Below are 12,827 nucleotides of genomic sequence, written 5' to 3' on the forward strand. Positions count from 1 at the left end.
CCCAGTTACCTTTTTGGATGATTTTGGTCTCAGTCAAGTTGCTGGCTGGGTTGTTGGTCTGCTGTCCTGATTTCTGGAGCTGGGCACTGGCTTTTCCTGTGGGGCAAACTGAGGCTGGCAACTGTGGCCCTGCAGATTGGCACTCCCACTGCTGGAACTGCTACTGCTGCTGCTGAAGCTGCTGCTGGTGGATCTGTCGCCGCTGCTGCTAAAGCTGCTGCTGCTGGATCTGTTGCCACTGCTGCTGAATTTTCTGCTGCTGCTGCTGCTGTAGCTGCTACTGCTGGTTCTGCTACTGCTGCCTCTGAAGCTGCCGCTGCTGGATCTGCTGCTGCTGCCTCTGAAGCTGTTGCTACTGGATCTGCCACTGTCTGGGCCGCTGTTCCCAGTCCTGGCGCTGCTGATGTTGCTGCTGGACTCTGCTCCTGCTTTGGTCCCGCTGTCAGCTCAAGTTGGTGTGGCCGGGTCCTGGGACCACTGCTCTGTTCAGTGGAGCTGGGCTTAGGCAGTGGGAGGGTGCCACAGCTGCTCTAGTTCTCTCGCTGTTCCACATGTTCTTCTACCTCGTGGTCTGCTCCTCCGTGTTTACTGCTGCTCTCCCTTCACGGTTCTTGAATTGCGGAGAGCACCAGTGTGAGTGGAAGCTTCCCTCACCTGGCTTTTCCTGTGTCTCGAGCCGAGCCTGGTGACTTTCTGGTGCGCCTGTGCCGCTGCAGTTGGCAGACCTGTTGGGGCCACTTTTACCAGCCTGTGCGGGCTCTGGATGCTCTGGATCTCTTCTACTTCTCCCCTGCCATTTCAATTTCCTATACACCTCACTTTTTAGTAAAAGTGTGTATTTTGCTGTGTTTTTTTGATCTTTTGCCCCCCTAGGCTGCTTTGGCATGGTACCTACACTGCCATCATAACCAGAAGTCCCATCCTTGTATTTCTTTATGTCTTCATTGAGCTTAGCCAGCTTCTTCTTGAGGTCCTCTTTATTTTTCTACTCCCCTTCAGATCATTTAAATATCTTTGGAACCCTTCCTGGTTCTTACCTATTAGGTCTAATCTAGGGAGGACAGCATTCTAATGGTTATTGGCCCCTTGTTGCTTTTCTACAGGTTCTGCTATTTGCTTGGTTAGGGTTTGCATAGCTTGTATCTTCATTTTGGGGTTCTGATCCTATTATGATCTTCAGTGGTTCTATTTTGGACTACACCCAATTTGGAATGTCATGGCATTTTATCCATAGATAATCAGTTGTTCAGGTTCCAAATGTGTCCCCTGCTTTGGGATGGTTGTTGATAGGAGAGCTGTGGTTGGAATTCTAGCCTCTGTTCATCTCCAGATCACAGGCATGTCTTGCCTGTGGGGTCTTGGGGCCTTAGTATTTCTCCCTACTCCCCTACTACTCAGCTAAGCAGGTCATAGAAGACTTACTAGTACATGCTGATGCATGGTTGCCAGATATTCTTGTTTTCCCTATGTGTAGCACGACAGATGTGTAAAGGTAGCATGGGCAAGCAGATTCCAGCAGTGTGGGGAAGAGCAGCATGGGAGAGGGGGATGTAGGATACCAGGATCTAGGGACCAGGCTGGAGCTCAGGTCTGAAGATTTGACACCAGTTGGGTGCATAAGCCCCAGACACATAGAGCCCTACAACATCCCAAAGTGCATAGGTAGGTGCCATACACACCAAGCCCCTCACTAGGTTGGAGCGCAAAGGCACTACACAAGCAGTTGCTTAGATGTCACATACTCCAGACAAGCTGCTCCCCTTGCTAGACATGAATGCACCACCCCTGGATATAATGAGACCCTCCTCAGCCCAGAGCTCCTTCATCCCTAACATGATCATGCCCCAGAATTTTCTTACTCAGTATCACAATGGTAGATTTTCAGGCACTAGTCATGAGCCCAGATTGCACAGGCTGCACACTTGTAGTCACCACTCCCCAGACATTTTGGCCTCTCAGCAGCCTAGCACTCACAGGGCCTAAACACACTGGTGCTACAGGATTTATTTAAATGCTTCTCAATATCTCTATGTTATATTTTCAGGTAGAAAATTTTGTTGTACTTCATATTGTCTTTCACTTGTACCACATTTATCTCTACCTTCTTTATTTTATAACTTATGAAATGCACTTGCAAAGTTTTATTAGTATGTGCACTATACACATTTAACACTAATGGTTGAAGCCAGTCATCCTTAATATCAAATGTACATGGTTTGGCCTTTGAGTTGAACAACTTCTGGCTTCAGTCTCCTGATGGGTGTCACAGAATTTCTCATTAATGATACTATACGTAGCCATAAAGACTATTTATGAGTGATACCTCTGTAGTACAATTCTCCCGTGTGAAAGAGATTATGTTCAACTTTCAACACACTGTGTTCAAAGGCAAAGTTAGAGAAAAAAAATAGGCCCTGTGTTTCTAATTCAGATAGTTGATAAATATCATGAGGAAACAGAAACAGAAGGCACGGGAGACTTGATGGTACTGAATAGCAGGTTTTCTGTGAAAGACAATCTGTTTTATCAGACGTCACTTAGACAATGGGGAGAGTTGAGACCAACCAGTTATTTCTGTTGGATGTATAGATATAGCACCCTGAATGCACTGCTGGTGGGTGTCACAGAATTTCTCATTAATGACACTATAGATATCCACAATGATTATTCATGAGTGGTATAGGAACCCCTGTAGCTGAGTTTTTCTGTGGGAAAGAGAGATTATGTTCAACTCTGAATACACTACGTGTAAAGGCAAAATTAGAGAAAAGAATTATGCCTCCTGATTCTGAAGCAGATACTTGAGGAAACAGAAACAGAGAAGTCAAGAGAGACTTGGTGAGTCTTAAGAGCAGGTTTCCTGCTAAAGAAAGTCTGCTTGATCAGATATCACTTAAACAATGGGAAGAGTTGAGACTGACCTGTTATCTCTATTAGGTGTATGGAGCTAGTATCCTGAATATACTTGATTTTATATGATCTGGGAAGCTAAGCAGGAACAGGCAGTTAGGACTTTGATGGGAGATAGACTTAATAAAGTTACTTGGCAAAATCCATACTAATTTTTAAAGGGGACAGTAGAACACAAAAGTCTGTAGCATGATTTGGAGTTGAATTTGAAGAATGTGTTGATCCTTGTTTGGAGTAAGAAAGTATTCAGTAATTTCAGCAATGACTCAGATGCCTGTGGAATTGTGGATGCTGCTTGGACACGTTTTATCTCTTCATAGGAGGTGCGAAGAGGCCACTTGCACTTCCAATTCACTTCAGCTCTCCACATTCATTATATCAGCAGACAATGCTTCTCAATATTAGATTCTTTCTAGTGATGTGCAATGGAAAATCTACCTATAGCTAAAAAGAAAATAGATACACTTATATGAACTTTGCATATCCAGACCAATACCTATTTATGTCTTTATGGTCTGATAACCAGTTATGCCTAAATTCATGAGTGACAAAATAAACAGAAAACAAAGAAAATATTTCTACATGCTAATTATACCACATTGCTTTCTATAAGTGAAAAATGCCAAATAGAACTTTTTGTAATCCTTTTTAGTAAAATAAAGGAAGTTAATATAAACATAAAATACTCAGATTGATGATGCTTATTATATAGCATTTTTATACTCATAATATCTACACATAAATTTCTCTGTCTCAATACATCTCTTAATTATTTTATTGTAATGCGTATTGTCATATGTCACAAATATTTAAGATTTATCTTTTTATATTTTGTTTATAAAAAGTTATATTTCATGTAAGTAGCAAAATATTCTTTCACAAATTTTATGAGAGACTGAATACTTTAATGTCACCAGACATAGTGTCGTATGCCTGTTATCCTAGCATTTGGGAGAAAGATGTAAGCATATCAACTTGAGTTCAAACTCTGGTTGAGGTTCAGAGAGTTTGAGATCAGTCTGGGCTATTATGACACCATGCCTCAACTAAATAACTAAATAAAAGTCCATAAACTCCAAATCTTTTATCAAAAAAAAATGGCATGTGGGTTTAGGAAATAGCTCAAGGGTTAAAGGTACTTGCTTGCAAAGCCTACTGGCCCAGGCTAAATTCCTCAGAATCAATGAAAAGCCAGATTAAAAGGTGACACAGTTGTCTGGGTTTGATTGCAATGACAGAGAATCTGTGAGGTCATATATGTGCAAAAATAAGCAAATTTAAGTAAGTAAATAAATAAATCTAAACTATTGTTTGAATACTATAGTGCTTCTACTGTCTATATATCTATTATATATTCAGTTTCGTAACTTTTTTTAAAGTAAGGTCCCACTTTAGTTAATGCTGACCTGAAATTCACCCTGTAGTCTCAGGGTGGTCTCACACTCATGACAATCCTCCTACCTCTTGCTCTTAAGTACTGGGATTAAAGCATGTGCCATCAAGCTCTGGTTGAGAGATTTTTTTATTGCAGCTTTCACATATGAAGGAAACCATGTATTGTACGTTTGGTCTGGCTTACTTATTTAGCATATGAAGAGCTATGAGTTTCTTTCAAATGATGGGATTTTATCCATTTTAATGACTGAAAAATAATCTGTGCATACACATTATATTTATTTATCCATTCATCAGTTAGATGCTAAGGTATATTTTATAACCTGGCCATTGTGAAAAATAAAACATTTAAAATGGTAATACAAGTGTTATATCTCCTGACAACACTTCCTCTAAGTGGGGTTCATTTCCTTTCATACCCTTATTTAATGCATTGAACAATCTTCTGTTGAGGTTTTGCCTTATAATTTTTCTATTTATTTCCTGGGTTATGTGACTTGTTTTTAACTATTATCCTTTCTATTTTCTGAACTATTATCCTCTACCAGATCAATGATAACCCAAAAGATTTTTTATTAGGTGTTCTCTATTTTATACTGTCCAATGTTTTCTTTTTGTGCAATGAATTATTAAAGTGATCTCACATGACCCTTCTTGTTTAATACCGTCAAACACCAGGTTTTGGAGTCACAATCAGGAAATGTTACCTATTTCAAAATGCTGCTTTATTTATGACTGCCTCTAATGCATACACAGATTAGGAGTACATTTATTGTTGATTTGTGTTTGAGGAGAGAGTCATTACTGTAGATGCATTCCTCTTTGAGTAGTTACCAATTTTTTAAGTTATGTACAGAGTGTGTACAGTCATATTGGTATCATTGTTACCCTCCTCTTTGTCCTCCCCACTCTACAGGGACCCTCCTCGTTGGGAAATATGGTTCTTGCATTGTGCGGTTAGCCATCAGTTATGGGTAAGAGGCAATGTCTGCATATAATGACCCAACATGTAACTCTAACATTCTTTCCTTCCCCTCTCCTGCAAATTTCCCTGAGCCATGTTGGGTTGTTTTAGATCTACTTCAGTGATGAGGTCTTGGGAGCCTCTGTGTCTCTGGATATCTGGTTGGTAAGAGCTGAGTGTTCTCTGTGTGTAGTTCCTTCACCCTTGATCTGGTACCACGTTCACCAAGAAAGCAGTACCCTTGCTCATTTCTCCAGTTACTCTTGGTTTCAGTTGGGGTCCTGTTGAGGTGCAATGGGCTGATTCTCTTGTCATGATCTGCATCCATCTGAAAAAGAGAAGCAAATTCTCCAACAGAGAGTGAAGTCAGCACCAGATAAATGGGATAGTCATTATTATTTTAGAGAGAATTTAATAGGTGTAGGCCTTTTTGTAGCCCATGATTGGTGGGAGCTTGATACTGAAGAGCAGGCTCATGTTTTGGATATGGTTCTGACTTGTTTCCCAGCTCCAGCTATGTATTCTGTTCCACTGAGCATATCAGTCAGCCAAATCAAGAGCAGTTGGTAACCCACCAAGGCTGTGTGACACTGTTTTACTTGTGTGAGCATCACATCAGGTTGTTTGCTGCTGAGTAGCTTAGACCACGAGTTGCTTGGGCAGATGTTGGTCATTTTCCCCCAGTCGCTCATATAGCACCTTCTGACACTAGACAAGCTAACTGTCTGGGAATGACGCTCTTCCAGATTCCAGCCAGGTCACTCCAATAGCATATTACTAATTTTTCATAGCATCAATTATGGAAAAAGAGGTCTCTTCTTCAAAGTATGTTTTGGCACATGATTAAATACTTCACATTATGAATTTAGTCTTTCAGTGTATTTCTTGTCTTACTATGTGAGAGGAGAACTCTCTCCAACTTTTTTCAGTGAAGCTAAAAAATTATATATTATCTACTTGATGAATTTTAAAGTAAAAATGTGAATTCCTCATAATCTGAAGCCTTGTAAATTGACTCATGAATGATTATGCTCCTTTAAGTATATATTTTACCTTGGTATAAATATCAAATGATTTTTTTTGTCCCTCCCCCATAACAATTCCTTTTGTTCAAAATTGCAAATATTTTTCTCAATCCCCAAGATCAGCTTTGGCAATTTGCTTCTGGCTACAAATCAAATGTTTGAATGTGAAGATTGTTTGTTTCTTTCTGTGAAAATACCCTACACAACAGGAGAATATTTATATTTGAGAGGTATTTAGCATCTTCTCTGGTGGTGTCTGCCATTTACTCTGCCAACCTGGGGACAATCATTGTGCCTATCCAGGTTGTTACCTTGAGGAAGTCAAAGTGCCTTCATATAAATTCTATTACTTCAGTTTTATGATTTTTAAAATTCATTTCCTATAACATACTATATCAGGATCAAAACATTCAAATACACCAAAGTAAAATAGTCCTTTTGTCAGAAGAATTGAATTCATAATCACCAACAGTACAATAGATTTGCATTGATAAACAATGATTGTGGATTGCACTACCCATATTCCCTCCAGTGTAACCCAGTACTCAGATCCCAAATGTTATCTTCATGCCCCTGTTAGCATGTTCTTGGATCTGACTCATGAATGTAAGCACAGCCACAGAGTCACCACACCACTTTCTCCTGCCTATCTCACCTGTGTCTAGGATCTCACACAGGGATCTGGAGAATCACACATGCTAGTTTGGGCATGATTAACCAGTCTCCATGTCCCCCTTCCACACACACTGTCTACTGCCAAATTACAGTGAGGGTCTGGGAGCAACTGCTCCATCTCCATGTAACCTCCTACACCATCACTTCTAGGATCCCAAATGTGAATCTAAGTGCAGAGACAGTCTCTGTGCCCTCCCTACTGCCTGTGCCACCTACTGCTGGGAAGCTACACATTAGGGGATGCTCTACAACTTGCCTCCTCTAAACATTACCAATTACATTGTGGCCCAAAATGAGAAATATGTAGAGGAATTCCCGACAATGAATTCAACTTTATAAATATATACAATGAATGAAAGAAGACAGGAATATGTGCCCAAATGAAATCAAAGAGGACACAAACCAACAAGAGAATGAATTCTAAGAGGACATAAATAAGTGCTGATTGAATTTCCAGAAGAAATAAACAAGCAACAATTAAATAGAAATTTCAAAAAAGTGTATTATAGTAGAATTCTATAAGTGGTTAGCATACCAGTGAAAACCAAGCTGAAATGATTGTGGAAATGAAAAACCTAGCAAGTAAAATATGAAGCTCTGTGGAAATCTTCCCCAATCCACTAAATCCTATAGAGGACAAAATATCAGGACTTAAAGACAAGGTAAGAGAACTGGTAAGGTTAAAAATTAATAAAGTCTTTGGAAGGCAGAGGTAGGAGGCTTGCCATGTGTTCAAGGCCACCCTGAGACTGCATAGTGAATCCCAGGTCAACCTGGACTAGAGTGAGACCCTCCCTCAAAAAAAAAAATTAATGAGGTCAAATGTATGAAGAAAACAAGGGATATCTGCAAACCTACAGAGGGCCAACTTCACAAATTATAGGCATAGAAAGAAAAATCTTGACTGTTGGTATTGTTTATTGAAAAATAATTGTAGAAGATAATTGTAGAAAAGATGCTCTCCAGTTATAAGAGGCATAGAAAACAACAAACAGGCCCCCAAAAGAAACAACCCAGGTCACATTATCATAAAAACTGTAAATATACAGAACTAAGAAAGGGTACTGAGAGCTCATGACAGAAACATTCAGTAATGTATAAAAGTTAGCCCATCAAAATGGTGATTTTTTAAGAGACCCTAAAAACAATAGTCTTGGCATGATGAACTTCAACTATTTTATAACCACAAGCTGCAAAACCAAAGTGTTATAATCCCAAGCTATCACCTGTAATAGAGGAAGAAAAACATTCCATGATAAAAGAAGGCTAAAGGAAATTTTGGACACTATGATAGCCCTACAGAGGATACAAGGAAGACTTCAAATCGATCAAAAGAGAAAACATATTCTAAAAGCTACAGGCAAACCACCAATAGTAATATAATAATTAAGCAAATTATGACTAAGTAAACATCACTTCAGCCATTAGTGGTGACTGGAAGGGGATGAAAACAGGGGAGAGGACTTAAGGAAACATGGGGTATGAAAGAAGAAAAGACACCATAATAAAACAAATCTCTGAAACTCAATAAAAAATAAATTCATATGAGAACAATCACTCTGAATATTTATGGTATTAATTTCTCAATCAAAAAACTCAAATAAGAAGATTGGACCAGAAAAATCAACCATTTCTTTTCTCAAAAAAATTACCTTACCACTAAAGAGTTGCTTATTTTTGAGGGAACAGATAGGAAGTAGGTTTCTGACTATAACATTTTAGTTTATCACCTTGACAATACTTAGACTCATTTGACCATTGTTATCTGGATTAGGTTTTCCCTGGGCATTATCTGTGAGAGATTATCTTGACTAGGTAATTGAGGTGGGAACAGCCAACTTAATTGTGGGCAGCACCATACCAGGGCAGAGATCCTGTACTGTATGAAAGAGAGAGCTGGCTGGGCATGCACAACCTTCACTAGGCTCTGCTGCCTTCTTGTTGGCCTACAAGAGACCAGTGCTAGCTGCCATGCCTTCCCTGCCAAAAATTTCCATTTCAGTTGTCACTGTTGCTTAAGATGACCTAGAAGGTTAATCTGAAATAAATGCTTCCACAGTTAGCCTGATTTTTGTCGGTCATTTTGCTTCATCAAAAAGAAATTATCTACAAGAAGAAGCAAATGGACCTGCAAAAGTGATTGGCCACTGATCTAATTCCTGATCAAATAAAATCCACACCACAACTAGAAGAGACACCCCTGTCTTCAAAGGCATTATAAAATCCAATTTTTCCATTAAAATAAGATTGACTGTATGTTCAGCATAAATTAGGGCATGGCCTTAGTTACTGCAGTATGGAATGTAAGAATGTACCATAAAATAGGAGCTTGTAAAGGGATTTCTGCATAAAAATTAGGTCCTAAATTCAAATCGGCAGCCCTCACATAAAATGTTGGCATGCTGATATGCATCTATAATCCCAACACTAGGAGATTTTGAAACAGCAAGATCCCTACAGATTGCTTGCTTTCAAGTCTTGCCAAACTATTGACCTCCAAGTCATCAAATGATAACATGTAATGTTGTTGAGGGGAAACAACTGATATTGATTTATGTTATACACTCAAACCAGCATGTGCCCTCTTTCACACACATACAAATACAATGTGGTCTCCCCCAAACACGAAGTTGGATATTACACCCATATATAAACTAAATCACTGCTGCATTTGTTTTTCATTTCGTACAATTGGGAATTCCAGGATCAAGATATGAGCAGATTTATTGTGTGGTACAGGTCTATTTTCAAGTTCATGGAAGACCTACAGCCTTTCACCAGATCTCCATGTAGTAAAGATAAAACCAGATCTTCAGATATTTTTAGAACAATATAAATACACTTTTGAATGATCTGCCATTACAAAATTTAGAAATATCGAGTTGGTTGTTATGACATGTACTTTTATATCTTCACATCAAGGTGAATGACTACATGAGAAATTCAGGAGACAGCATCATTTATTGCATGTATTACATGTGCACACTATTTACTTTGAAGATTATCCTGTCTGAAGTATCATCCATAATTATCACAGTTTGTTGTTTCTTTTTTTTTTTCAGTTTGCCAGTCAAAAAATATCAATATATTCTAACACTGATTTTTGCAACTGAGGAGATCAACAGGAATCCCAATCTTTTACCCAATGTCTCTGTGGGATTTGATTTCCAAGATTCCATGTGTAATGATTCATTTAAAGTTATCTCTCGTCTATGGATGACAGCAAAAATACATCATTGGGTTCCTAATTATAGATGCCGACGACATTTATGTTTTGTACTACTTACAGGACCAACATGGGCAGCAAGTAGAAAAATTGGGATATTTTTGAAGCTCTTTGATTTTGCACAGGTGAGATTTTGTGATATACAGAGTAAAAATCCTATCCTCTTTATTATAATTTCCCTGTGCTTAGCAGTATTTCAAGTAAGAGACTTGGCTTATGCATGGATTGTCACATGCAGTTCAAAGATATAATAATCAGTGATTTGGTGTGGGATCAACACTTAGGTTAAAAATTGATAACAGGAACTAGGGAAACATACAAAAGGATTTCTTACAATCCTTAAACTGCTCAGTGATTTTCCAGAGGCTTATGGATAGTGAAATATGACCAATAATGGGGTGATAGTCATCCTTCCCAAGTGGTGATGAACACAATTCAGATCTTAGATTGAGTTTTCTTCCAGTTCCCTTCCTCATGTTTATTTCTCTCTTCTTTGTCCTTTAGATTCACTATGGACAATTTCATTCTATTCTGGATGACCATTCTCAGTATTCTCAACTGTACCAGATTGCCCCCAAGGACACAAGGCTGACTTTTGCCATAGTCTCCTTAATGCTTCATTTCAACTGGACCTGGGTGGGGCTGGTCATCTCTGATGATGACCAAGGTATTGAATTTCTCTCAGACTTGAGAGAAAACTTACAACAAAATGAAGTCTGTTTAGCCTTTGTGAATGTGATCCCATTAAACATGGAGTTAAGCACTAAAATGGTTGAGATACATTATAAACAAATTGCGACATCATTGGCAAAGGTTGTGATCATTTATGGTCAAATGGATTCTACACTAGAAATAAACTTTAAATTATGGGCATATTTAGGCATCTGGAGGATCTGGGTCACCACCTCACAGTGGGATGTTATCACAAATACCAGAGAAGAATTCATTTTTTACTCATTCCGTGGGGCTTTCACTTTTTCTAACCACCATCATCAGATTCCCAATTTTAAAACAATGATTCAGACAATAAACATTTCTAAATATCCAATAGACCTCTCTCTGATGAGATCAGAATGGATGTACTTTAATTGCTCAGACATTGAATCTAAATGTAGAACACAGAGTAAGTGTTCACCCAGTACCTCGTTAGAGTGGTATGCAGGTCAAGGATTTGACATGGCCATGAATGATGAGAATTACAATCTGTATAATGCTGTGTATGCTTTTGCATATGCCCAACATGAAATATATTTTCACCAGGTAGATGTTCAGCCAATGACACACCAATCCCTAGTTGACTGCCCAAAGGTATGTAATGTCATCAGTGTTCCCTTCTAAGCAGTTTCACACATGTTCAAACCCTGTTGCTGAAGGGTATTTCTCTCAATTATGGATATTTCTATATTGATTAATTTCTTAGGAAGTAAATCTTGATTAAGTTTATTAGCTACTTTTTTTTTTCAGGAGAAATGCCTAATAAAAGCAACTTAGTGGAGAATGGTTTCATTCTGTTCACACTTCAAGAGTTCAGTCCATCATGATGGCAACAACATGCGAGCTGTAGTATGCAAAAGCTGTGTCCATGGTAAACACAGACTGTAAGCAGAGAGTGATTAGTATATGTGGTCAGCTAGCTTTCCTTAATTATAGACCCTTGTCCATGGAATATTGCCACATGCATTCATTGTGAATTTTCCCCATTTAGTCACCTAACCTAGAAATTCCTTGCAAATAGATTTGTGTCTATGAAAATTCTAACTCCAGTCAGGAAGACAACCATGACAAACCATTACTGCGTGTGTTCATGAGCAAGAAGACAGTGAAATTGATGATTTCAGCTTTCAGTGATTTAGCTTTTATTTGACACATGATCCTGACATCATACCCAACTGTTTTTCCATTGGAAAATGTAATCATATTTTTATCATGAAGTGCTTGAATATCTAGATGTGATCTTGCTTTTCCCATGCCAAAGTATCCTAATTATTGTGATTGACAAGTCTTTCAAGTTGTTAAAATTACTCTCTATCACTGCAATTATTGAAGACCTTAATGCTTTAGTTAATTGTCTTTGGATTTTCATAAATATAATGGGTTTAAAGGCTTATATTTCTAGCCTTATCTTATATGTGTTGGTCATTTTTAGCAGTTTCTCCAGAAAGAAGCTTATAGAAATATAGTAATATTTTATATACATATATATTTTTTATATATTTATATTTTAAATATAGTAATATAGTTTATCTTTGGGATTTCATTTATTCCACACTAATGGGAACCTGCAATAAAGTTTCCTTTTGAGGGAAGGGTTGCATAAAAGATTATTACCCAAATCACACATTATGTCTCTATGTCTATACCTTCATAATTGCAAAATGTTATATCTATTTTAGTTCTACTACACTCTGAAGAACATGCAATTTATTAACTCTGTTGGAGATATAGTGACTATTAATGAGAAAAAAAAATTTGATGCAGACTATGATATTTTCCACATTTGGAATTTTCCACAACATCTTGGAATAAGGGTGAAAATAGGACAGTTTTCTTCATATCTGCCCCATGGTCAGCAGTTGAGTTTGTCTGATGAGGCAATAGAGTGGATCAAAGGGAGTATGAAGGTACGTTTTAC

At 38.2% G+C, this 12,827-nt stretch overlaps 1 protein-coding gene across 1 annotated transcript in view; it reads left to right on the forward strand.

Moving 5' to 3' along the window:
• LOC123456483 (vomeronasal type-2 receptor 116-like) overlaps positions 1 to 12,827 on the forward strand; it is a 36,256-nt gene that overhangs the window by 18,992 nt on the left and 4,437 nt on the right. The window contains exons 2-3 of the mRNA XM_045139808.1: positions 10,700 to 10,862; positions 12,589 to 12,816. Of these exons, the coding sequence (XP_044995743.1) occupies positions 10,851 to 10,862; positions 12,589 to 12,816 (240 nt within the window). The 5' untranslated portion in view covers positions 10,700 to 10,850. The remainder of the gene's footprint in view (positions 1 to 10,699; positions 10,863 to 12,588; positions 12,817 to 12,827) is intronic.

This window comes from Jaculus jaculus, chromosome 23 (assembly GCF_020740685.1).
Source record: "Jaculus jaculus isolate mJacJac1 chromosome 23, mJacJac1.mat.Y.cur, whole genome shotgun sequence".
NCBI classification, from domain to species: Eukaryota; Metazoa; Chordata; class Mammalia; order Rodentia; family Dipodidae; genus Jaculus; species Jaculus jaculus.